At 43.0% G+C, this 24,566-nt stretch overlaps 1 protein-coding gene across 1 annotated transcript in view; it reads left to right on the top strand.

The window, feature by feature from the left end:
• Positions 1 to 24,566, top strand: part of PTPRK (protein tyrosine phosphatase receptor type K) — a 455,725-nt gene that overhangs the window by 399,465 nt on the left and 31,694 nt on the right. Inside the window, exons 28-29 of the mRNA XM_078772597.1 lie at positions 7,276 to 7,449; positions 20,287 to 20,418. Of these exons, the coding sequence (XP_078628723.1) occupies positions 7,276 to 7,449; positions 20,287 to 20,418 (306 nt within the window). The remainder of the gene's footprint in view (positions 1 to 7,275; positions 7,450 to 20,286; positions 20,419 to 24,566) is intronic.

The following is a 24,566-nucleotide window of genomic DNA, read 5'->3' as shown; positions in this document are numbered from 1 at the left end:
TATGTTTTTGTGTTTAATGTTCCCACATACTTAACTTCATTCCAAACACCTTTTGCACATTATGCTTTCCATTCCCCCTTCTTTCCATTTTTAAGAGACCTGTAAACTCATGTCTCTTCCACCATCATGTTCATATGGTGCTGTCTTTCTTTGTGCCTTTAATCATCATTACCATCCTAATCCTGATGTCTGTCTTCATCTCACTGCCCTTGCAATCCTTAAATCTAACATTTTTTGTATTGTGTGGATCTATGTTGACAAACCCCCTCACATCAATGCCCTCCCCCAAGTCATATTCACACCCGGTTCCTCTTCATCCACTCCAAATTCCCCCACTATGTGTCCCTCGACCCCATACCCCTCCAACTTTTCCTCACCCCCTTTCTCCTTCCCCAGTGCCCCACACCCCTTTCTGCTTCCTCAGCATCCCATCCCATTTCTGCTTCACCAGCATCCCGTCCCTTCCTGCTTTCCCAGCATTCTGCCCCCTTTCTACTTCCCTCGCGTCCCAGCCCTTCTCCACTTCTCCAGCATCCCGCCCCCTCTTCACATCCCCAGCATCCTGGTCCCTCTCTGCTTATTGAGCGTCCCACCCCATTTCTGCTTCCCCTGCCCCCCACGCCATTTTTTCTTCCCCAGCGTCCCACCCCCTTTATACATCCCCAGCATCCTGCCCCCTCTCTGTGTTCCCAAAGTCCCATTCCACATCCTCCCAGTGTAGGATTAAATAATCTGTAAATTGTTTTCTGCCTATTGGACATATTTCAACTCCGTATTAAACTCCACATCTCATTTATCCAACCCAACCCACTCTGTCACAACCATACCACTCTGTCCCAACCATACCACTCATAACGACTGCCATCTTGACTCTATTTCACACCTGAGAAGGTAAAGAAAGTTCCATCCAGCTTCAACTCTTCATCAGCAATGGGCCCAGATGGCATCAATGACCCTGTTCTCAAATCCTGCTTGTTTTCCCCTTTGTCTGCACTCTTCAGCCTGTCCCTTCACCACCTTCTGTTGGAAGTCTGCCAACATCACTCCATTTCACAGTAATGGTGCAGAATCAGATCCTATCAGCTATATACCAGTAAGCTTACTTCCAATTGCAATCAAATTATGGAACCCATCATTGCTGTTGACACAAAGTCTCCTCTTTTCACACAGCCTGATCACAAAACATCAGTTTGAATCCTGTCCCTGTCATTCAACTGCAGACAGGTTGCTGCTTCTCTCTCCACAAAGGTCGGAGGCCCTAAACTTCAAAGTATAAATCGAGACAATCTCCCTGGACATATTTCAGGCTCTCAACATCGTCCTCTACCTTTCAAGCTCACTGCCGAAGGCATACAAGCCCCCTTCATACCTGCTTTATCATTTCCTCCAATCACGCAGTCACTACTTTACTATCAATGACACATCTCCTCTCCTTTCTCAATTGAGATTTGAGTGCTTCATGACTGTGTCTCGGGGCCCAATCTTGTTCGGCATCTGCATGAACAACCTATCCGATGCTCTGGAAACCCCCTCGTCCTTCTTGCAGATGACTCTTCAAAATGTGTCTTGCCAATTCCACTGACAGGTGCATGGGAGCTGTGTCACTTTCTACTGATCCAGCACTCCTGTTTTCTGTGGAATCGAAACCTCTCAAATGTATTAGCATTTCCTGATTTCATTCAACAAGACTGAGTGGTGCTTAGTACAAAATCATTAGGCCGAAGCACACGGCCCATTGCTCTCAGATCATAGACAGGTCGGTGGTCTCTGTTTTTGCTCTCCAGACCCCTTTGCTCTCTTTCTCTCAGTCTTTTGACTTTCTTCCAGGACCACGTGTTCTTCCAGACACCCCTCCCACTTGTATCCACCTACTCCCCACCCATCCTGGGGAAACTCCCAAAATCCAGGTTTACTGCCCACCTCCTTTCTTTTGTTCCTTTTTTCTCTCAATTGTGGAACCACCTTTGCATCAGCTGTTCATTCCCACTGTCTCTCCAGGGCTTCATACAAGTGGTGCACTACCATATCACCCCATCCCTCATCCCTATTATCAAACTTTTTTTTACCTCCAGTACCCTACCCAACACAACCCTCTGACTTGCAGTTTACTGTGTTTCCACTCATCCTCCCGTTCTCTGTCCTGTCCATTCATACCATGCTTGTCATGTCTGAATGTGGCTCCACGGCCCCAATGTCAATTCATTACCTTTTTACGCTCTTTTCCATGAGGCTCAATCTCGTATTAAAAAAACATTTATTTAATAATTCACCTTTTAGCTGTTGTGGTGACAAGAATTTCTGTGCCGTCATCACCATTGCCACTCAAATTTTAATCAGCATCTGTCACCTGCTACGGAAACATCATGCCCATGGTAAAAAGAACAGCCAAAGAGTTTTAATAAAGGCGGTTGGGGGAAAGATGCAAATCAGCACTCTGTCCTGAATGTGTTTCACTCAGTTTGGACACTCAATAATCCCTTTGCCCCGACTCTGGTACGTGGCTCAGGAATAAAACCAAGCCATGTTCCAGAGCTTGGACTAAGGGCCTGAGGAAGCCCGTTGTTTGGTTTTAAAGGTCGCCTGAGACGAGGTCTACCCCATCCTTTTTTGTTACAAAATCGGTAAAGTAGTGCTTACTACTATTTGTTGGTTGGTTGTGCTTTTATATATTCTTTTCTGAACAATGGATAATCCATCTGCATTTTTTTTCTACAAAGTTGAAGCTCAAGGAAGAGCAAAGTGGCTGATGAGAAAATGGCAACAGAGAGATGGTGTGGCAGTGAGGCAACAATCAGGCTAATGAATGAACAGAAAAAGGGGAAGGAGAGAAAACAGCAACAGATCCAAATGCAACCCAGACAAAGACACACAAACCAGCACAAAAGCACACATGAAAGCACTCAACCAGCTTTGCAAAGTACGAACTAGAACGACACTCGGTAGAGCGCATACCTCCGCCAGGCTGAACAGTTTAAGTTTTGTATCCCACTGATAGGCCGGATCTGGATTCGGACCTGAGCCAAAATCCAATCGGCTTGTTCTTATCACCTACCCAACTCATCAACCAAGTTTTGTAATCACCAGTGCACAACTTTTTGAAATATCATTCTATATCATTTTCATTTTGGTCCTATCTCTCAATGGTGAAGAATCACTTTTAAAACGTTTTTCAATCTTACGGATCCAGATCTTCACCAAAATTAAATAAATTCGTCTTTGTAGCATACCCAACCTGTCGACCAAGTTTCATTCAAATCCGTCCATAACTTTCTGAGATATCCTGCTTAACAGACAGACAAACAGACAGAGATGGACAAACATGGGTGGAAACAAAACCTCCGTCCGCTTTAAGTGGCACAGGTAATTATGGCCAACAATGAACAAAACTGTTCAAGACAATTCTGAAACTTTTTTTTTGTTTTTTACTTCCTGGGTGGAAAGGTAAGGGGAGGTGGTATGCAGGGTGCAGCGACTGTGTCTGTGAAATTTTAGATGACATGCTTAAACAGCGTCATGTGATTCCGGAGTGAGCCTGCAAGCCACATGGCACCAGCAGAGCCTCCATGCACAAGCAATTAAGGTCACCAGTACACAGGCCGCTCCTTCAAAATGAGCGAAGGTTGCAAAGTAATTCATATTGATGGTATATTACCTGTCCATCTCACACTGCCGTTGCTAAATCATTGATAAGGTGCTCTGAGACCGAGTTTAAAAATTGACAACCTCGGTGTTGATGCACGAAGTTGCCTTCGCCTCGAGGCTGCAGAAATAATTTGCAGCTGCCATGGGGATAGTGGTAGGGGCTGAATGGTTCAGAAAAATAGAGCGAAGGAGACAATGCCTTCAAGGGCTATAGGCAGCAAAACCAGACTCAAGTTGCTCGGCGAAGCTTTTCAAAGCACTGTACCTCCACAGGTACTGAAAACAAAGCAACGACTCTCGGGAAAATGGCAGATAAAAGCAAATTCTTGGCTACTCCTGTAAACAAAGTGCGTCATGCAAAGTGCTTTACCCTCATTTTCTGCAGGGATGAACAAGCGAAGCGGTTTATAACCCGAGAGCTTTCTCCCTTGAGTCGACCCGAGAGGCCAGAAAATTGCCACGGACAAAATTTCCAAAGAGAAATCTGTTTACAGAAACTATCCCCCGTACACATAGCAGCAAAACATGCTATTTGTCTACATCTGCGTGGCCAAGGAAACCAAGCAATGTTCGCCTAATGTCTGCTTTTTCCCATGACTGGGTGTTACATTATTGATGTTACTTCGGTTGTCAAACGAGCGTTTGCTCACACCTTCTTTTACTGCTTCGTAAATGCCACGGACTTGCACTTAATCCGACATAAAGCGTAATGTTTATTGACCGAAGCACCACCTTTGTCAATTTCAATCACAAATTTGTCGCATTCGAAGCTTGTAAGCGTGGCGCTATTTGATCACACCAGGCACCACCTTTGAAATGGCACCTGCGTGCCACTTTCATTGCGTTCTTGTCGTGCTCTATAATTGGTGGGTTGTGAAGTGTACACATTGTGTTTGTTCGAAGATTCCAAGGCCCATCTACATGCCCTCTGAAAATTACAGGATTCCGTCTGTAATGCTCTCGAGTGTCACAAATCTATCTCCATTGTTTGCGAATGTTTGCAAACCTGAAGAGTGCATATTGGATAGGCCATTCGGTTGTGAAAACAACATTATCTGCGACTTCTTTAACGGCGCCAATTTCCCCACATTAATAGAGGAGTCTGCCGGGAAAGGTTTCTCGCCCAAGTATTTCACCGACCGGGTGGCCTACATCTGGCCTGGCGTTCCACTGAAGGTTACAGGAGTTGTAATTTGGCCATGGTGTCGGCGATAGCTCATCTACTCTTCGCGAAGGACACCTTGGGATCTATAATGTCTACCAACTAATGCTAGCAGATGGCAAGCTCAGTTTTCATGCCTTTCCGATGGATGTCTCGCACATTATGACGCCTCACTCTGTATGTGAAACACCAGGATGGCAATTTGTATCTGGGCCGGGGTTCGAATCCCGGACAGATAGCTCGAAGACGCTTGGTCTTGACGAATCTCACAGCCTGGGAAAAACTCAATATGGATATCGGCTATTTGGTTGTTAAGAACATAAAAGGACCTTTAAGAACGTATTTTCACAATGCCAAATGGAATTTCAAGTATTGAGAGGAAATCTTGCCTGCAGTCAGGTTCACTATGTCAACAAATATAATTTCGTTCAAAATTTTTGGAGATTAGCAAAACTATACATTTTTGGAAAATTCAGGGCATGACGAATCCGAAAATCAATGTTGGCATTTGCACAGACACCTGCATGGCCGCCATTTTGGATTTTGAAAATGGCCGCCATAAAATACATATTTTGCGCGATCTCGGCTTCTAGTCAACCTAGAGACTTAATTAAATATGCTAATCCTATGTTTTCTGGGTCAAGGAATCCAATAAAGGCCTCAAAATAGTGCTCAGGATTATAGAAAAGCAACAAACAAAGGTAATTGAAAACCATTGTCTTTATATTTGTGATATAACTGTATTACATAATACATGATATTGCAAGTCCTTTGAAGTTATAAGTTGTTATAGGAAGTTATAGGTAGTATCAGATTGAACTATAAGTCCTATACACAGGATCTACGAGGTCTATACCGTCCAGGAATATGCTTTTACAGATCTTCATCACTGTGAGTGTCATTTTCGCAAAGGTGTCTACGCAAATGTAAACATTAATTTTTGGATTCCTCATGCTCTGAATATTCCAAAAATGTATAGTTTTGCTAATCTACCAAAATTTTGAACGAAAAAACATTGTGAACCTGACTAATGTTACAATGACAAATGTAACACAACTTTGGGCACGGACGCAATTAGGATTCCTGATTAAATGGACAGCCATTGAAACCATGTCTCAAGAATAATTGACTGAAATGAATTTATGGGCAAATGAAACTTTATTGAGGATGCTTTGAGATTGCAAAATGGATCATCTCCTGTTCGAGTTTGCGAGAATGTGATGAATGGCATCCAATAGGTTTTTTTTCGACAAGATTAGACGATGCTGTCTGGTTCCAAATACACTAACTTTTTATCTTGAATCAACGTCGAACTGAACCAGCTGATCCTGGACTGCTTGTGGAACCTTATTATGCGCTCATTTAATGCAAACAGCATTCCAACCTCTTCGTAGAGCTTTCTATTCGTATACAAGATCGAGCATCATGGAAGAGTGGGATGGCAGGGGTTAAAATAGCATGAAACCGAGTGCGGCAATAGGGCTGCAGTTGGACACAATAAACATGGGGAATGAACAAACAGGAAAAGAGAGAGAGGAGGGAACCTGAAAAGGAAACTCAAGCGTTCATGGAAAAAATTTTAAAGTTCAAAACCGGTATCGGTAGGTGGGAGAGGAAATAACGAGAACACGGGAACGTTTATCTGTCGATGTAGAACTCGAACGTTGGAGTTTTGACTATTGAAGGTGTGAGTTCTCAGGGACCGAGATTACAAAGAAAGTACCAGAGCACAAGGCCCGAACAGAGTTTGCTGAACGGCGAGGTCACCAACCTCGCTATGATGTAAGACCGAGAAGCTCTAATATCTGTCCTGCTCGTGGGATTCCAATTATCTTCAAGGCTTTGGAAGGGACACAAAATGAAAAGCGGAAAAATGTTCCTTGGAAATTTTCATCATCATTTCATGTCCGTCTGTTTTATCCAAGAATAATTCAATTCTAACCGACATACCAATTGTGTGTGTACCGTCTTCATGAAAACTTCTTTCCTTTTCATAACATCAGCAGATTCGTATGACAAACACGGTGACATTATCCACGTCTCCTGCATCGACATATCTCATTGAATTCAAGGTTATGGTTCCCCTATTTTTAGGAATTCTTTTTTCCTATCATCACATTGTCTTCCTTCCATCTGTGTAGAGCAGGAGATTGATGTTTTCCTCGCTAAGGCAATGTGGGAAAGGTCTGATAACAAGTTTACATTGTATTTGCTATTTGTAAATCAGCCCAACAGGATGGTACTTTTTTGGCTTTCTCGTCTGAGTTTGATTCCCGGCCTGACTATAAACTTCGGATTGGTGTTCCGCAGGCACGACGTTGCTTCAATGAGTTCCCTATCCCTCAGATAGACGTATCCGTTAATGATCCCACGGTGTTAATATCTGTACATCCTGAAAGCACTTTAAAAAAAAAAACATGGCGTATGATCCAAATGTTTTTTTAAATCTTCTTTCTCATTTAATATGGCAGACATTGACAACTGTGACGGCAGCACTTAGGCCTGATGATTGCAGCATCGCATTGCTGCCTCGGAACAGCAACAAAAACCGGCAGCAAGAAGCATTGCCTCCAGACCGCTGTTTGCCATTTCTGCTCACGCTTGATGGAGACAGCAGTAATTACATCAATGCTGCACTCATGGACGTAAGTGATCAGCTTTGTCATTAGGACCTATTTCCTTTTTACGCCTCAAAAAAGTCCCTTCTTTCTACATTGTTGAGCATCTGCTTCCCGATACGATTAACCTTGGAAGTCCTTTATCTTCCAGTTTGGGATCTGCTGCATGTGTTGCTTCAATCCTCTTTCCATTTAATCCTTCCATTTCTTGAATCTGCAACCTTTGTTCTTTCGCTCTTTCCATTTCATTGAATCGCCCTTTCCATTTCATGCAAGCTAATTTTCTTGGACCAGATCCATCGTGTCTTTCTGTTATAGTCCGTGGGCTGAGTAGGGTTTACATGCACCCCCCCCCCCCCCCCCCCCCCACAACTTAACTTCCCGGGTATGTCCATGTACCCCCCACCCTAGGGGTTAGGAAAAACCATGTTAACAGAAAAAAAAACTCATTCCCTCATAGTTCGACCTCTGGTGACCTCATTAGTGACCTAATTTGCATATAACACATATCATTGTAAAGAGTGTCCCAGGACAAACATTTTGAGGGGTCATATGCAACCATAGGATGACTAGGTAAAAAGTTATGGCCATTTGAATTTCGCCTACCCCTAAATTTCGGAAATCACTGACACAGGGGGGGGGGGGGGGTAACATCAAAATATGCGTGGGAGGTACCTTGGGAATGAGTTTTTTTTCTGTTAACATGGTTTTTCCTAACCCCTAGGGTGGGGGGTACATGGACATACCCGGGAAGTTAAGTTGTGGGGGGGGTGCATGTAAACCCTACTCAGCCCACGGACTATTATATTTACCTTCGCCACCAAAGGTGGATGGAGGTTATGTGTTCACCCCTGTCGTCTGTCTGTCTGTCTGTCTGTCTGTCTGCCCGTTTGTGAACAAAATATCTCAAAAGGTTATGGACGGATTTGGACGAAATTTGTCAGAGATGTAGCGTATGTGACAAGGACGAAATGATTAGATTTTGGTGAAGATCAGGATTCGGATCCGGCTATTAGAATTTTCTAAGTGATTCTTCACTATTGGGAGATCGGGCAAAAACGATACATAGCAGGATATCTCAAAAAGTTATGGACAGATTCGGACGAAACTTGTTGGACAGGCTGTGTGTGTGACAAGGAAGAATTGATTCAATTTTGGTGAAGATCCGGATCCGGATCCGGCTAGTATGATTTTTTAAGTGATTCTTCACCATTGAGTGATATGGCCAACCAGGTGGAGGTATGATCTCTACTGAGTGCCGTTCTAGTTTCATCCCTGTGTTGCTGTTTGTGTTTTTGTCCAGTTTTCCATGTTAAATTGAATCTTGTGCTGTATTGTCGAATTCGCATTTGTGCTTGCTCAGACCCACACCTGTGATGGGTCCAGTGTGCAAAGTCTGTCCGTTTTGAAGCCATGTTCCTCGTTTTGCTTCTTTTCCCCAAATGTTGTTCCTTCAGCCTCCACCTCAACTTTATCCGAGCCCAGCTCCTTGCTTCCAGAAAAAACCAAAAAACTTTATTTTCACTTCAAAACACGATTTTCAATCTGTTTGTATTTCCTTCTGCCTGTATTTCCTGTACTACATTCTTTATATCTTCCTTTTCTCAATATCTCCAAAATGAATCTTCCTTGAATGAAACAATTCTTCCTTCGAAAGCTTTTAAATACATTTCAAACTGCTTCACCTTCCTTATTTCTCCATCTTGAGCACTCCACATGTTCTTCTTCTTCACCTTGATCTATTCCTCTACTTCTTCACAAGGATTAATTTCCAAACCAAGGGTGTGTCCGATTAGCAAGCAGCTTGCTTACCGCTTGCGAAGCGGCTTGCTTGATTAACAAAATTCTCAAGCAAGCACTCCAGCAGAACGGAGTGTCGGCATCGTTTAACAAGATGGCAGCCTCAAATGTAAAGCCCCTGTCACACCTTGACGATTTAGCCAGCGTATGCCGACGTATCAAAATTGAGTGCTGGTGTGAGTCATACGCTGGCATACGTCGACAAATTTTGTGCATGCACAAAATTTGTCGACGAGCTCGGCGTACTACGACGTATGCCAGCGTGCTTCAGCGTGCTCTTAACGTAGCCAAATTTTTCATACGTCGGCATACGCTGGCTAAAACGTCAAGGTGTGACAGCGGCTTAACCAATGCTATCGTGGTACTCAGGCAAATGCTGTCTGTGCCGTCGTTTTCAGTTTTACTCGATTTTCTTGTGACAACTTCACCAAACAATAATTTTATTGTGATAGTAACGGCTAGAGTGCGAGAAAGAGGGAAATAAAAATATAGAAATGGGAAGTCAGATGGAGAAACTCTCTACCAAGCTTATCTATGGACCTACCACCATGAATTTTGGTGATGGGTTTGTGTGTTTGTCGATCTTGAAGAATTGAGATGAAAAGTAGAAGTAACAATAAAAGTATTAAATGTATGTTTCGATAATACTAGCAGAGTGATAAATCTGTCTGTGCCGACGGTTGTCACGAACTATGGCTGGTTGGAGTTTGCCATTGTTAAAAAATGTATAGTCTGTTATATATTGCAAGAAGACTTTTGATGTTTGTGCGCTGTGTGGAAAGATGTCTAAAGGTTGTAAAGGTCTGGAGGGTCTAAGAGGGTAAAGATTTTCAAAACGGTCTATAAGGGTTCTAAAGGTCTAAAGCTGCGTTCCGCAACCTTTTTAGCCCAGGACTCAATAAAAAACCCAGGCATGCAGTCGCGACCCATCGAGGGTCTAAGAGGGTAAAGATTTTCAAAACGGTCTATAAGGGTTCTAAAGGTCTAAAGCTGCGTTCCGCAACCTTTTTAGCCCAGGACTCAATAAAAAACCCAGGCATGCAGTCGCGACCCATCGAGGGTCTAAGAGGGTAAAGATTTTCAAAACGGTCTATAAGGGTTCTCAAGGTCTAAAGCTGCGTTCCGCAACCTTTTTAGCCCAGGACTCAATAAAAAACCCAGGCATGCAGTCGTGACCCATCGAGGGTCTAAGAGGGTAAAGATTTTCAAAACGGTCTATAAGGGTTCTAAAGGTCTAAAGCTGCGTTCCGCAACCTTTTTAGCACAGGACCCAATAAAAAACCCAGGCATGCAGTCGCGACCCATCGAACCCCCCACCCTACAAACCTTCACGGAAATATCAATTGCTTATGACGTTAATATCTTGGTAAGGGTTCGGTTCATCATCTTTGTACAGCAGTACAACTCGTAATTGAACAATAAAACAAAGTGACGACAATCATAGCAAACACTGTCCTTATTTTGTTGTTATTTTGTACGGATCTCCACGACCATGAGGAGAGAGAGAGAGCGAGAGACCACGCCCCCCTTGAGAATGAGCAGCGACTTCGATCACAGACACCGCCCACTTGATATTATTGTCAGCCAATCAGGCGTAAACTCCCTGCCTTATTAGCAGCTTCGGAAGAGATGATTCCGCCCCTACGATGAATCTGGATGAAGATTTAATGAAGAAGATGAAGATGATGATGAAGATGAAGAAGATGATGAAGATGAAGATGAATCTCACAACATTCATTGGCGGTGTATCTTTTGTGAAATAGAATCAAACTTTAATTATTAAAGTGACACGCCAAGATATTAGGTGTTGAACTTTATTTTAATCTTCATCGTGAATAGATGATGAACTTAAAATGTAACATGAACTGATAAACAAAACAAAAATAACTTTTACTGAAAAAACCCGATATGCATCTGAACTTATATCCAGGTTCAATGTTCCGTTATCATGAACAACATTAAATAAACAACTTTCACTGATTAAACCCGAAAGTGAAACTTACAAGCCTAATTCAAATGTTCTGTTAGCAACATTGTAGATGTGGATTATCCACATCAGTGCGATGGTTGACTTTGCATATTGGCTACGAGATCATCGATTCGGCTTTGAAGCGGCGACAATGCGATTGTCAGGTTGGCGCACAGGGCCACTGTCTCCAGTTTGTTTCGATACTTGGACTTCAGATATGTCACCGTTGAGAAACCTGCCTCACACATCCACGTCGTCGTGAATGGCATCAGGAACTTTACCGTGAGATGTGCAATCTCTGGGTACTCATGAGACACTGTCAGCCAAAACTTTACTAAACTGTCCTTCCTGAACAGTGTCTCAAGTGTACCGTCGGACACGGTGTCGATCAAGTCCTCTTTCAATCTGTTGGACAAGTTGCAGCACTGCTGAACGTCGACTGAATTAGGGTCTCGGATCCACTTCTTCTCACGTGTGGATCAACAGGAAAGTATTCGTCAAATCGTTTGCGCAGGTTCACCAGATGTTCGACGATGACATCCTTAATGTCCACAGGTTCCTCAACACTCTTGCTGAGCAGATCATCCAGGTTTTCGAACATGTCAAATTCATCATTGGTCTGTACTCTTCTCTTCCATAGATCCAGCTTTGACTTGAACGCCGCTATCTTGTCATACATTACGAACACGGATTTCGCCTGCTTGTTCGTTTTGCCCTGGAACGATATGTTCAGATTGTTCAACAAGTTGAAGATGTCGGCCATGTATGCCAATTGTTACGGATTCGGCCCTCGTTATGGTTGTTGTTATCATTGTTGGTTCTAGATATTATGCTTATTGTGACTTAAGGGAAAGGGTTGTTGTGGTTAAAAGTTTTAAAAGTGCTCCTGGTAAAATGTGGCCGGAAATCCGGATCGTGACCGGAAGAGAGGGAAGAGAGGGACATTGGGACTTCGCCTTGGAGGGGTGCAGAGACATTGGGGAGGTGCCGTGAGTTTGGGGTTAAGGGGCTTGATAAGGATATCATCGTAAGATTTGAAAGTAGGGGTGATTGCCCCCATTGTTGTATGGCTCTTTGTGTGTGATTTATAATATATTATTGTTTGTTTATAACCTGGTGTGGTTGCATTATTGATTTGACTGTTTCATTTGCTGGTTCCATTGAGGGTTTCATTATTTGCTGGATTTCAACCAAGGATAACACATCTTTCTGCCGAGGACCCTCTCGGGGTTCGGAGGTCTACCGAGACCAGAGGTAAGGGGGGGACCCCGTAACACAATGTTGCGATGAATTTGTTGTTTTTGTAGTAGACTGCCAGGTCTGACCTAGCCACCCCCAAGAATGCGAGGACCTGGTCGCGAAGTTCATACAATCTTGCCAAAGCATCTCCTCTGGAGAGCCAGCGAACAGCTGCAAAATACAACACCGTGGTGTGTTTTGCATCTTGCTCCTTACACAGCTCTGCAAACAACCTCAAATTTAGGGCGCTCTTCCTGAGATGGTTGATTGTTTTCACTGCAATATCCATTACTTCGGCAAGTCCAGGTGACATCTCTTTCGCCGCTAATGCCTCGCGGTGGAGGAAGCAGTGGGTCCAGCTTGCCTCTGGTGCCACATCTTGGATGAGCTTAATGACACCGCTGCGCCGACCTGTCATCGATGCCGCACCATCGGTACAAACGCCAACACAGTCTTCCCACCTGAGGCTATGCAATGCGATGTGTTTTTTGACGACTGTGAATATTTCTGCGGCCGTGGTCTTGGTCTGTAGTTCGTCACATGCCAGATTGCCAGAAGATCCTCCATAAAATCATCGCCATGCCAATAACGAACAAAGATGAGGATCAACGCCTTCTGTGCGATGTCCAGTGACTCGTCCAACTGGATGACAAACCTGTTGGCCTCAAGGTTTGCGTACAGCTGGTGCTCGATGTCTTCGCCCATGTCTATTATCCGTCGGCGAATCGTGTCGGCAGAAAGCGGCATGGTGCTTATCTTGGAAGCCGCCGTCTCTCCAAGCACTTCTCTGCACATCGCCTTGACGCATGGCAGGATGAGTTGCTCTGCAATACAAGATAATTAAAATAACACATGAACATTTCTTTCACTTTATGATTAATCTTGATTTTGTTCCAAGGCTGCGGTTCCTAACCTGGGGGTCGTTTGGGGTTTTCCGGGGGTCATGAAGGGGTCATAAATAACATATCAATTTGTTGAGCCCATTTTTAGGAACCTAACAAAGGTACATACCACATACAGTATTTTGTTCGCGTATGCGCGTACGTCACGACCCCCAGGTTAAGAACCGCTGTTCCAAGGCATTATAAAAATTCAATATGTACGATGTGATTGCTGTACATACTTTTTAAAAAGAGGCAAAGTTTAAGAATGGCTGTATTGCAACAAACAATAAAACTTACGAAGTTGTGATATACCAACGTATACATGGCACGAGTAATAGTAAGCAAGTACCTGACGCATAAATATTCTAAAGACGAAATGAAAAACTAAATTTAACTATACTTACAGCACCATGTATTACTTTATGAACCTACAAACCGTCAATGCAGTGAAATACTTTTACGAAAAAAAAAAAAAAAAACTTACCCGCAATAGTGTACGGTTTCTTTTCTTTGGCTGTCTTCTCCACCACCAGGTAGCTTGCTTCGGTCAGTCCCTTCAACGGAAAAACAGCCGAACTCATTACTGACTTGCCGTTGTTCATCTCGCATTATTTCCGGAGAAAAAACTCCCGCGACTTGTTGACATGGTCTCCATGTTTCTTCTCGAGGTGCCGTTTCAGCTTTTGGGGCCTGAGGGACTCGTTGGCCAACACGTCAAGGCATATCACACACTGTGGTCGATGAACATTGTGCTTATCGATATTCGAGGTGAACCCATAGTTCAGGAACACAGGCTGATACTTTCTAGCCAAGGCGAGTACCTTTCGCTCACAGCTCAATCTTTCGAATGAAAAGCAATGGACATTCGCGTGTCGGAAACTAAACGTATGATCTGACTGACCGGATGCACGCGCGGTACATCGGTACAGCGCGGTAGAAGAGTCCACACTACAAAGTTTGTGTCGGCGTTCGTTCGATCTCTGTTCTGTTCAGTCGGGAGAAGTAAATCGTCGATAAAGTTTTTTTCCTGCGATTTCTGAAACGATCGTGTGACCCATTGAAAATCCTTCGCGACCCAAACATTGGGTCGTGACCCATAGGTTGCGGAACGTCAGTCTAAAGGGTATATTTAAACAGTAGTTAGGTTCTATAGGAGTCTAATGAGTTTAAAAAGATCAAAGAAATCTTAAGGAATGTAAGGGGTCTAAAGTGGTCTTAAGTCTCTGATGAGTCAAAAGTGTCAAACAGGTTTAATGGGTATATAGGGTCTGAAAGTCTTAAGGGGTAAAAGGGCCCAGAGCACTTCTTTGGGGCAGGCACTCCAGCCTTAACAAGGAGAGGAGATTAAAGGATTCTGTTGAGAACCATACGTTGGCTACGAGAGTGAAGGAAGTCTGTTTAGCCATGTGTGGAGTTTGCCTTGGATTCCATAGGCAGAGAGTTTGGAAGAAGACATAAAAGTGTACGGTTTGGGGTCGTTTGGGGTTTTCCTGTCCCTTCTTCTGAAGACAGACATCACATCTTTTGAGGAAGACATCTTCATCTTTCATCTTTATCTTTCTTCATACTCATCTTTTGAAAACAGACTTTTGAAGAAGATATAAAATCCTTCCTTTTCTCTAACTACCTCATCACAGATCATCATTTCTGATTCTGACCAGGTCACTCTACCTTGGAAATGCTGTGTTTACTCCACCAACAATTGAATGAGGCCCTCAAAAAGTCAGACATGCGATCAGGGCTGTCTTTGTAGACATATATCATGTTTTCGATACAGTCTGGCATCCCAACTTGCTCTCCAAATTGTTTGCATATGGCATCAAAGGCCAACTTCACTCTTGCATTACTAACTTCCTCCACTCTCGTAGCTGTATGGCTCTAAATGGAATCCATTAATCTCCTCTCCATCAAGGCTTGATTACCCCAAGGCAGTGGTCACGGCCCCATCCTATTCCTAATTTTCATCAACAATTTCTGACTCTCTGGAAAATCCTCTTTGTCTATTTGCTGATCACTCCACCCTCTGCTGTGACATCCCTCATCCTTCAAATAAGCGGACACCAGCCTCTTACTTCTCTTCAAACCTTGATTAAATCAGAAGCTAGTCAAACATTTGGAATGTGTCTCGCAATTCTGACAAATGTCACTCTCTCTCTCTGTCCAAAAGAACTGCTTGGCAACCTCCTCACCCACCCCCCTCCCACCCCCCCCCCATCCCCCCCCCCCCCCCCCTCATCTACTGTTTTTTTAACAATCCTCTTGAAAAGATTGAGTCTCTCAAACTCTTGGGCCTCACTATCAACCATTATCTTTCCCGGGCAAACCACATTTCAAAGTTGACCTCCAAAAAGCCATTTCCTGACTGTATCCTCGATCGTGCAAAGCCCTTCCTTATCACACCTGAACTATCCACCTACAAGGCCTTCATTCACAGATTGAGGGAGTACTGCTCTCCTCTCTGGGCTGCTGCCCCTGCATCACACCTTGCTCAATTTGACACCATGGAAACCAAGGCCTTCAACCTCATTGGAATCTCCCACCATGAAACGGTGTCCATAGACTATTACTTTGCCATCACAGACAGTTTGGTGGTTACTCTGTCTTCTTCTTTGTCCTTTCTGGTTTTGCACCCGCTGCCCTTATCAGCAATCCCCTTCTGGTGAAAGTCCCAAAAACCCAAATAACTGCACATGTTCCACATTCTCTTCAATCTCATTCTTATCTCCAGGTGTTCAAAGCTGTTCTCCTCCATCTGAGATTATCCCCCATCCAAAACCGTGATCTTTTCTACTCCCATGAACTTCACCTCAAGCCCACTTCCTTCCAAATTTCCAGTTTTTCCTTCATAAGAGTTTTCCTCTGCATCCATTTTGGCCTCCTCTACCCCTCATTCTCACCTCATCCCTTGTTTGTCCATCTTCATCTATACACAAAGAATTAAGTTAAGCACCCCCCCCCCGTTTTTTTACAACCTCGCACATTACAAGTTTGGTGTCGTCAAAACAGTGTAATATACCCATGATATTGCTATATTTTCTGGAGAAGTGATATTATGGTCACATAAAAACATAACAATCATGCCGTTTTCAATATTTTATTCTGAATAATTTAAGGTGAAATTTTTTGGGAATTTTAGGCATATTTTCACCTCAATTTAAGTATGGAGCTATAGGTCCATCACGGACAGTGTGGATGACGTTTATGTTTTCTAACGTACAGTCATTGTTCTGAGAAGACCTCTAGCGATCTTTGCGTCAATAACGTGTGTAGGACCCACGTGATCGGATCACTGACTCAACCCTACGTCTCATAGACCCTGTAAGCCGTCGTATGCGTTGCTGTGGCAGGTTGAACCCCCTCGAGCACGTTTGGGACATGTTGGGACGACAAATTGCGAAGATGGTCCCTCCAATAGCCAATCTGGATGAATTGGAACGTGCATTACATCGGGAATGGAACAACCTGCCACAGCAACGCATACGACGGCTTACAGGGTCTATGAGACGTAGGGTTGAGTCAGTGATCCGATCACGTGGGTCCTACACACGTTATTGACGCAAAGATCGCTAGAGGTCTTCTCAGAACAATGACTGTACGTTAGAAAACATAAACGTCATCCACACTGTCCGTGATGGACCTATAGCTCCATACTTAAATTGAGGTGAAAATATGCCTAAAATTCCCAAAAAATTTCACCTTAAATTATTCAGAATAAAATATTGAAAACGGCATGATTGTTATGTTTTTATGTGACCATAATATCACTTCTCCAGAAAATATAGCAATATCATGGGTATATTACACTGTTTTGACGACAACAAACTTGTAATGTGCGAGGTTGTAAAAAAACGGGGGGGGGTGCTTAACTTAATTCTTTGTGTATATTTGTCCCTCAGCCCCACTGTTAGTGTTTCCACACCCTCTCTTTCTGCTGTTCCTTTTGTACTGTTACATCCTGATCCATTCTGTGTTCTAACTCTTCCATGAGACTTAACTGTGCATTTCCGATACTGTACAACAAAAAAATCCTGTTATCTTTGGAAGCCATCGCACTTTCGTTCACTCGCCATCAGCTTTACTCCTCTGTCCTGCCAAGCTTTGGAGGCCAGAAAAGGGTCTTGCACACTTTGCAGTTGGAAAAGAGAAATGGGACACATATTTGATGTTAGGAGATTTCGGATAATTTGCACCTGCTATTTCAAAATGCACACCTGACAATAGGTTCAGGGCAGAGTCATTGTTTATATAAAGCTTGTATTCACATCATCTTTCACTTCGCTTCCATGGTACAAAGAAATCTTTGTTTGCCTGAACCACACACACCTTCTCAAACTGCTTCTACACATAATGTGCTTGCATTTTTCTTTGTAACCATAAATCATTTCACTTCCTTCACACATTTTTCTTACTTTGTCAGTTGCTTGCCATGTCCTTGGTCACCCAATGTATCTCGGCACAAGCCTTTTCAATTATTGATCAACCTCACAGGTTCACCAAGGGGGCTAAGTGGCGCATTAATCATGATGAGTTGGTGACCTGCAGTCGTACATTCATACGTCTGTAATTATACACGCCAATCATGTGCTTCAATTGTTTGTTAGACTCATGGCCAGGGTAACGACTTGCAAAGGCCAATTTATCTAGCTATCCCTCTTATCGCTACTCACACTTCATCCTCGAGAAAACGTTTTTTTTGGCACACATGCCAAGCCAGTTGGTAGTTGATAAAAGCATTCTTCTCACCTTCTCATCACTTTTATTGAACCCTTCGCTAACTAGCGGATCTCAAGAACCGAGCAGCAAAATATGCCTTTCTAAAATATCATTACTGAAGGAAAAACTTGAGGATTTGCCATTTCTTGGGCTGCGGTGAGCAAAACTCAACGAGCTCATGTGACCCGAGTTAAAAGTCCAGGTCCATATTTGTCATGGTAAATTATATCACTTATTTGCCTCGCTCTCTCATGCAGCCAATTTACATCACCAACAGCATTTGATGCTTTGTAGAAACCACAGGCATAAATAAATCCTGCAAATCATCAAAATGTGACATACTTCAGGACATGGTCATGTCAAGAACTAGATCACGCCAAAGGTGGTCCAACCGACTCTTAGATGTATTCTTTAATTTTTATCTCCGACGATTTTAGAAGGATTGAGTACCTGCACAAGACAAGTAGTCCTTCATTATTTTATTACCCTTGCCTGAGGAGAGGGTATTGCATTTGAGTCCGTTTGTTTGTTACTTGGCAAAAAAAAAAAAAAAAAAAAAATTGCAAGTATGTTGATCACTCCGGTTTGTGTGTTTGTCTGTCCGCTCACTTATACTTGCCTGCAGGTCACAATTTTAAACCGATCTTCACGAAACCTCACCAAATGGTAGATTTCGTGTTCCGACAAAATCCTATATGTATTTGAGGTCAACTTCAGCCAAAGGTCAACCACTTTTTTTCAAATTTCTAATATCCTCAATTTTCGTCCGATTGACTTGAAATTTGAATAGGATTTTCATATCAGCTAACTGAATTCAACCACCAACTATTTTGAGATCAACATAGGCCAAAAGGTCCCACATAGGCCAAAGGTCAACCACTTTTTTTCAAATTTCTAATATCCTCAATTTTCATCCAATTGACTTGAAATCTGACTAGGATTTTCATATCAGCTAACTGAATTCAACCACCACCTATTTTTGAGATCAACATAGGCCAAAAGGTCAACATAGGCCCAAGGTCAACCACTTTTTTCGAATTTCTAAAATCCTCAATTTTCATCCGATTGACTTGAAATTTGAATAGGATTTACATGTCAGCAAACTGAATTCAACCACCAACTATTTTTGAGATAAACGAAGGCCAAAAGGTCAACATAGGCCAAAGGTCAACCACGTTTTTCGAATTTCTAATATCCTCAATTTTCATCCAATTAACTTGAAATTTGAAGAGGATTTACATATCAGCTAACTGAATTCAACCACCAACTATTTTTGAGGTCATCATACGCCAACAACTTACTCTAGGGATTTCGCAAGTATCGTGCTATGCACGACATTTTTCTTATTTGTTTGCCTGTCTGAATGTGAATAAGACGAAATTTGGCAGAGAGGTAGTGTATTTGATAAGGACGAAATGATTAGATTTTGGTGAATATCCGGATTCGGATTCGGCTCGTAGAATTTTTAAAGTGATTCTTCACCATTGGGAGATAGGGCCAAAAACGATATATAGCAGGATATCTCAAAAAGTTGTGGACGGATTTGGACGAAACCTGGTGGACAGATTGGGTATATGACAAGGAAAAATCTATTCAATTTTGGTGAAGATCTGAATATGGATTCGGATACGAGAATTATTGAATTTTTAAGTGATTCTTCACCATTGAGATCGGGCAAATGTGATATATAACGTGATATTTAAAAATGTTATGGACGATCCATGACTAAACTTGGTCGATGAGTTGGGATCGGTGACAAGAACAAGCTGATTTGATTTGGGTTCAGGTTCAGATGTAGATCCGGCCTATCAGTGGGATACAAAACAAAAACTGTTCAGCCTGGCGGAGGTATGCTCTATACCGAGTGCTGGTTGTTAATGAAACCTTTCATTCTTCACAGCCAGTTAATGCAGCTTTCTGTCCTGCCTTTTCCATCCTTTACCCTTCTCTGCAAGCCTTGCTCTTCTGTTCTGTTGATTAATTATACTGACATCTGTTGTTAATGAAACGGCCAGCATTCCCTTGGGCCTCTGCCTGAGTAGTGTACTGATAGTAGCCGGAATACACGTCCAAAATCTAGAACCTTCGGTTTTCCTATTGCATTAACTTACATATCCAATTAGAGTTGATCTTTAAGACTTTCTATGGATGTGGCCTACTCTTGCAAAATATACAAAACAACACTTGGTGGCATAATGATTTGAGCGTCCGCTCTCAGGTCACATTACTAACCTACGACTGGTGTTGAAACCTTCACAGAGCTATCACCAGCCTTCAGCCTTTATTGTGACGCAACACCCACTGCCTAACACTGTGAAGGACTTCTGGCGCCTCGTGTTCGACTATTGCTGCTCCTCTGTCATCATGCTTAATGAGCTTAGCCCTGCAGAGGTAAGTGGAGTATCTACAATACAATCACAAATTTTCCACTACGGTACTTTGTTTCCTAGGGCACACCATTGGCTGTTTTATGCTAAGTTTCTTCAGGTTGCTTTGGCCTACAGGCCGCGTAGAACCCATAAGCTTCACTTTTCTAGAATTGCAATGTAATGATGATAATTCCTCATGAAAGATAATTCCGCATCTGTTTTCCGATCAACCTAAGAATGAAGCAAGTTGGTGATGTGCAAGTTTTGTTTATTATTCCATTTCCACCTCCTTGGATTTTCATCAGATACCATTGAAGTATGATGTCTTTTTTGTTTTGAACACATCTCGCCATTCACAAGGCCAATGGCCACTCTAAGTGTTGGCTACATGTTGTTCAAGAGAAATGATTTTGTGTCACAACATCGACTCGCAATGAGACATGCCTGATATTGATAAACACAAATGGTGCACAGGAATTACACAAGATTGTCCTCATTCGAACTGCCAAGAGTCAACGACGAAACACGTAGCCAAATAACAGGCAGAGATTGAGGAAACTGCCCTCTGCGGGGAAGAACTCCTTCTGCATTGAACGATTCTTGCCGAGAACATAGATCTGAGCAAGCAGATGGTCCTGAAAATAATGCAGCAATTACATTGCCTTGGGAAATTTCTGTCGGAGAAAAACACAACCAGAAAATGGCTGAATGCAGCCGGAATAACTGCTATTGATCCGCAGCAACTGTTAACCATTCTGTTGCTGTGTACTTTTTGTAAATGGATTTCAAAATGACAATTCCATAAATGCCAAGAACAAGCGAGGCAAATCCAATGAAATTATGAAGCTCGAATTGTCGATTTGTTAATTGGTGTATATCTGAACCGGCCTGCTCAAATCGCAACCTTCCTGCCCCCCAGTGTACCAGTTGCAGACAGTTATGGGCTATCTGAAGCTAAGTTGATTTGAATCCATGCTTATGCATCCCCAAATCTCTGTTTGCCCCAATACTCAATCCCATTACAAACAATTTCCATCAACTTATGAATCACTTTTAACATCAGGCTACCTCGACTCCATACCTGAACTGTTAGCGGATGTGGATTGCAGCGAAGTCATCACGCTGCGCATCTTCTGCTGGTTATTCTCTGCACACCTCCTCTCACATCTTTACCGCTGATGAGTTCACAAGAGATCAGTTAGCGCTCACTGCCATTGTTCCACAAGCATTTTGGAAAAAAATGCAGCATTGCAGCAACTTCTGAAAAAGAACCTCCGAGCAGCATGACGAAGAATCTTTTCACACTCGCCTCTGAGCCTATGTTAGAATCCCGTCCCAGCTATAAACCGTCATCCTGGTGTTTCGCAGGGAGGGCAATTCATCAGTTAAACTGGGCATCCAGTCTGCCAGCATTAGTCGGTGGATGTTAAAGATCCCACGGCATCTTTTAGGACGAGCTATCACTCTACTCTAGTCGAATTCTAAACTCCTGCAACCTTCGTTCGAATGTCAGGCCCACTCTAACCTACAGGAGCACTGCAGCAGCGACACGGCTGCAGCTTAATGCTACCCGCTGCAATTTGCTGCATATGAAAGAAGAAGCTTTTCTTTCTACCAGTGCTGAACGAGGGAGGATTCACATTGTTATTCCATTGATGTCCAACCAGACGATATCTCACAATAGCCATGTCATTGATCTTTTTTCCTGGGACATAAATTCCCCCCAATCACGCTGATATCCCTCCCCCAAATCCACTTACCCCCAACCAAAGGGAGAAAGCATTAATCAAGTGGTTCTTCTCCTCCGCAGAACTTTTATGCAATGACCAACCTCAAAAAAAAAAAATTTGACTTTTTTTCAAGATATTTTGTCACTTGTGTTTGCTTTTGCACTCGATTCATTCAGATCGATGCATCTGAGACATGACCATTCAAAACCTTTCATTCACAGAGATCAAACTGTGGATGAATGAATTTGCTTTGGACATAAGCTCTGGTGTAATTCCCCCAAGTGGCAAGATAACTTCCACCATTATTCAATCTAAAAGGTCCACCTGTAAATCCATCACCTTTCACAAACTCGAGATAGAATCATTGGAATTGTTTTGTGTTAATCGCTCTTTATAAACGAAGGAAGTGAGGGAGGTTTGTGTGGCTGGAGCTCCACATTGTAATTAACCCCTCCGGATATGCTGCTCGACCCACGATATTCCTGTCAACTTTAATTTTGTTTAAACCTCTCATTCGGCCTCAAAGAATGCCATGTAAGAGCGACCTGAGCACCATTCAATGACTGCAGCGATGGGATTGCATCAAAGTCGTTTGGCCTGATGAGAAATCCAAGATGGCCAGCATCAACTTTTAATATTGCACGCGTTATGATCGTATTAAATGCCGAATTGATTTCCCAGTGATATGAATTTATCTATCCAGTCAGAGACAATCGTTCTGGGCACGGCAATGCATTCAAAAGCATGCCTGATGGATGCTTTATTGTTTGGTCGAATTTGCATATGTTCCCATGGGAATTTGCAGAGCATGCTGTTGATTATTAATTGTGCATATAAGTTAGGCCACAAAGTGCAAACATTGCAGAGAGGAGTGAAAGACTATGGAAGCTTATTTATATTGTACAATATGTATACACAGTGCATTCAGAAAGGATTGTGTCGAGGCGCAGACCTGGGGAAGCCTACAAAAAGATTTCTGCTGCATTGAAGCTTCCCAAGAGCACAGTGACCTCCATAATTCTTAAATGGAAGAAGTTTTGAACAACCAGGACTCTTCCAAAAGCTGGCCGCCCGGCCAAACTGAGCAATCGGGGGAGAAGGGCCTTGGTAAGAGAGGTGAACAAGAACCCGATGGTCACTCTGGCTGAGCTCCAGAGATCCTGTGTGGAGATGGGAGAAACTTCCAGAAGGACAACCATCACTGCAACACTCCACCGATCTGGGCTTTATGGCAGAGTGGCCAGACGAAAGCCTCTCCTCAGTGAAAGACACATGAAAGCCCACTTTGGAGTTTGCAAAAAAAGCACCTAAAGGACTCTCAGACTGTGAGAAACAAGATTCTGTGGTCTGATGAAACCAAGATTGAACTGTTTGGCCTCAATTCTAAACGTCATGTCTGGAGGAAACCAGGCACCGCTCATCACCTGCCCAATACCATCCCGAAGGTGAAGCATGGTGGTGGCAGCATCATGCTGTAGGGGTGTTTTTCAGCAGCAGGGACTGGAGGACTGGTCAGGGTTGAGGGAACAATGAACGGAGCAAAGTACAGAGATATCCTTAATGAAAACCTGAAACAGAGCGCTCAGGACCTCAGACTGGGCCAAAGGTTCACCTTCCAACAGGACAATGACCCTGAACACACAACCAAGACAACGCAGGAGTGGCTTAGGGACAACTCTGTGAAGGTCCATGAGTAGCCCAGCCAGAGCCCTGACTTGAAACCAATCGAACATCTCTGGAGAGACCTGAAAATGGCTGTTCACCGACGGTCCCCATCCAACTGACAGAGCTTGAGAGGATCTGCAGAGAAGAATGGCAGAAAATCCCCAAATCCAGGTGTGCAAAGCTTGTCACGTCATACCCAAGAAGACTCGAGGCTGTAATCGCCTCCAAAGGTGCTTCAACTAAGTACTGAGTTAAGGGTCTGAATCCTAATGTTAATGTGATATTTCAGTTTTTTCTTTTTAATACATTTGATAAACTTTCTAAAATCCTGTTTTCTCGTTGTCATTATGGGGTATTGAGTGTAGATTGATGAGGGAAAAAATGAATTTAAACGATTTCAGCACAAGGCTGCAACATAACCAAATGTGAAAAAAGTGAAGGGGTCTGAATACTTTCTGAATGCACTATATATATATACATATAAAAAATTTATATTAAACGGGATTAAATTCCTGCAAGTGTGAAAAAATTTAGTCTCAACCCCTGATTCAAATGCAAGGACTTCATCGATAATGCACCGACAGCCCACTGAGTTAGAGTCTGTGGGATAACCTCAGAAATTTCTTACATTAACACTGCAAGCTGATTTAAGTTTCACTATAAGGGGGAATTTCTGGTGGACCATGGGCACCCAACACACACACACACACACACACACACATATATATATATATACAGTCACGTGAAAAAGTAAGTACACCCCATGTAAAGTTTT

The sequence above is a fragment of the Myxine glutinosa genome, chromosome 2 (assembly GCF_964187855.1).
Source record: "Myxine glutinosa chromosome 2, kmMyxGlut1.1, whole genome shotgun sequence".
NCBI classification, from domain to species: Eukaryota; Metazoa; Chordata; class Myxini; order Myxiniformes; family Myxinidae; genus Myxine; species Myxine glutinosa.
The sequence above is the reverse complement of the archived record's forward strand: the minus strand, read 5'-3'. Positions and strand labels throughout refer to the sequence as shown.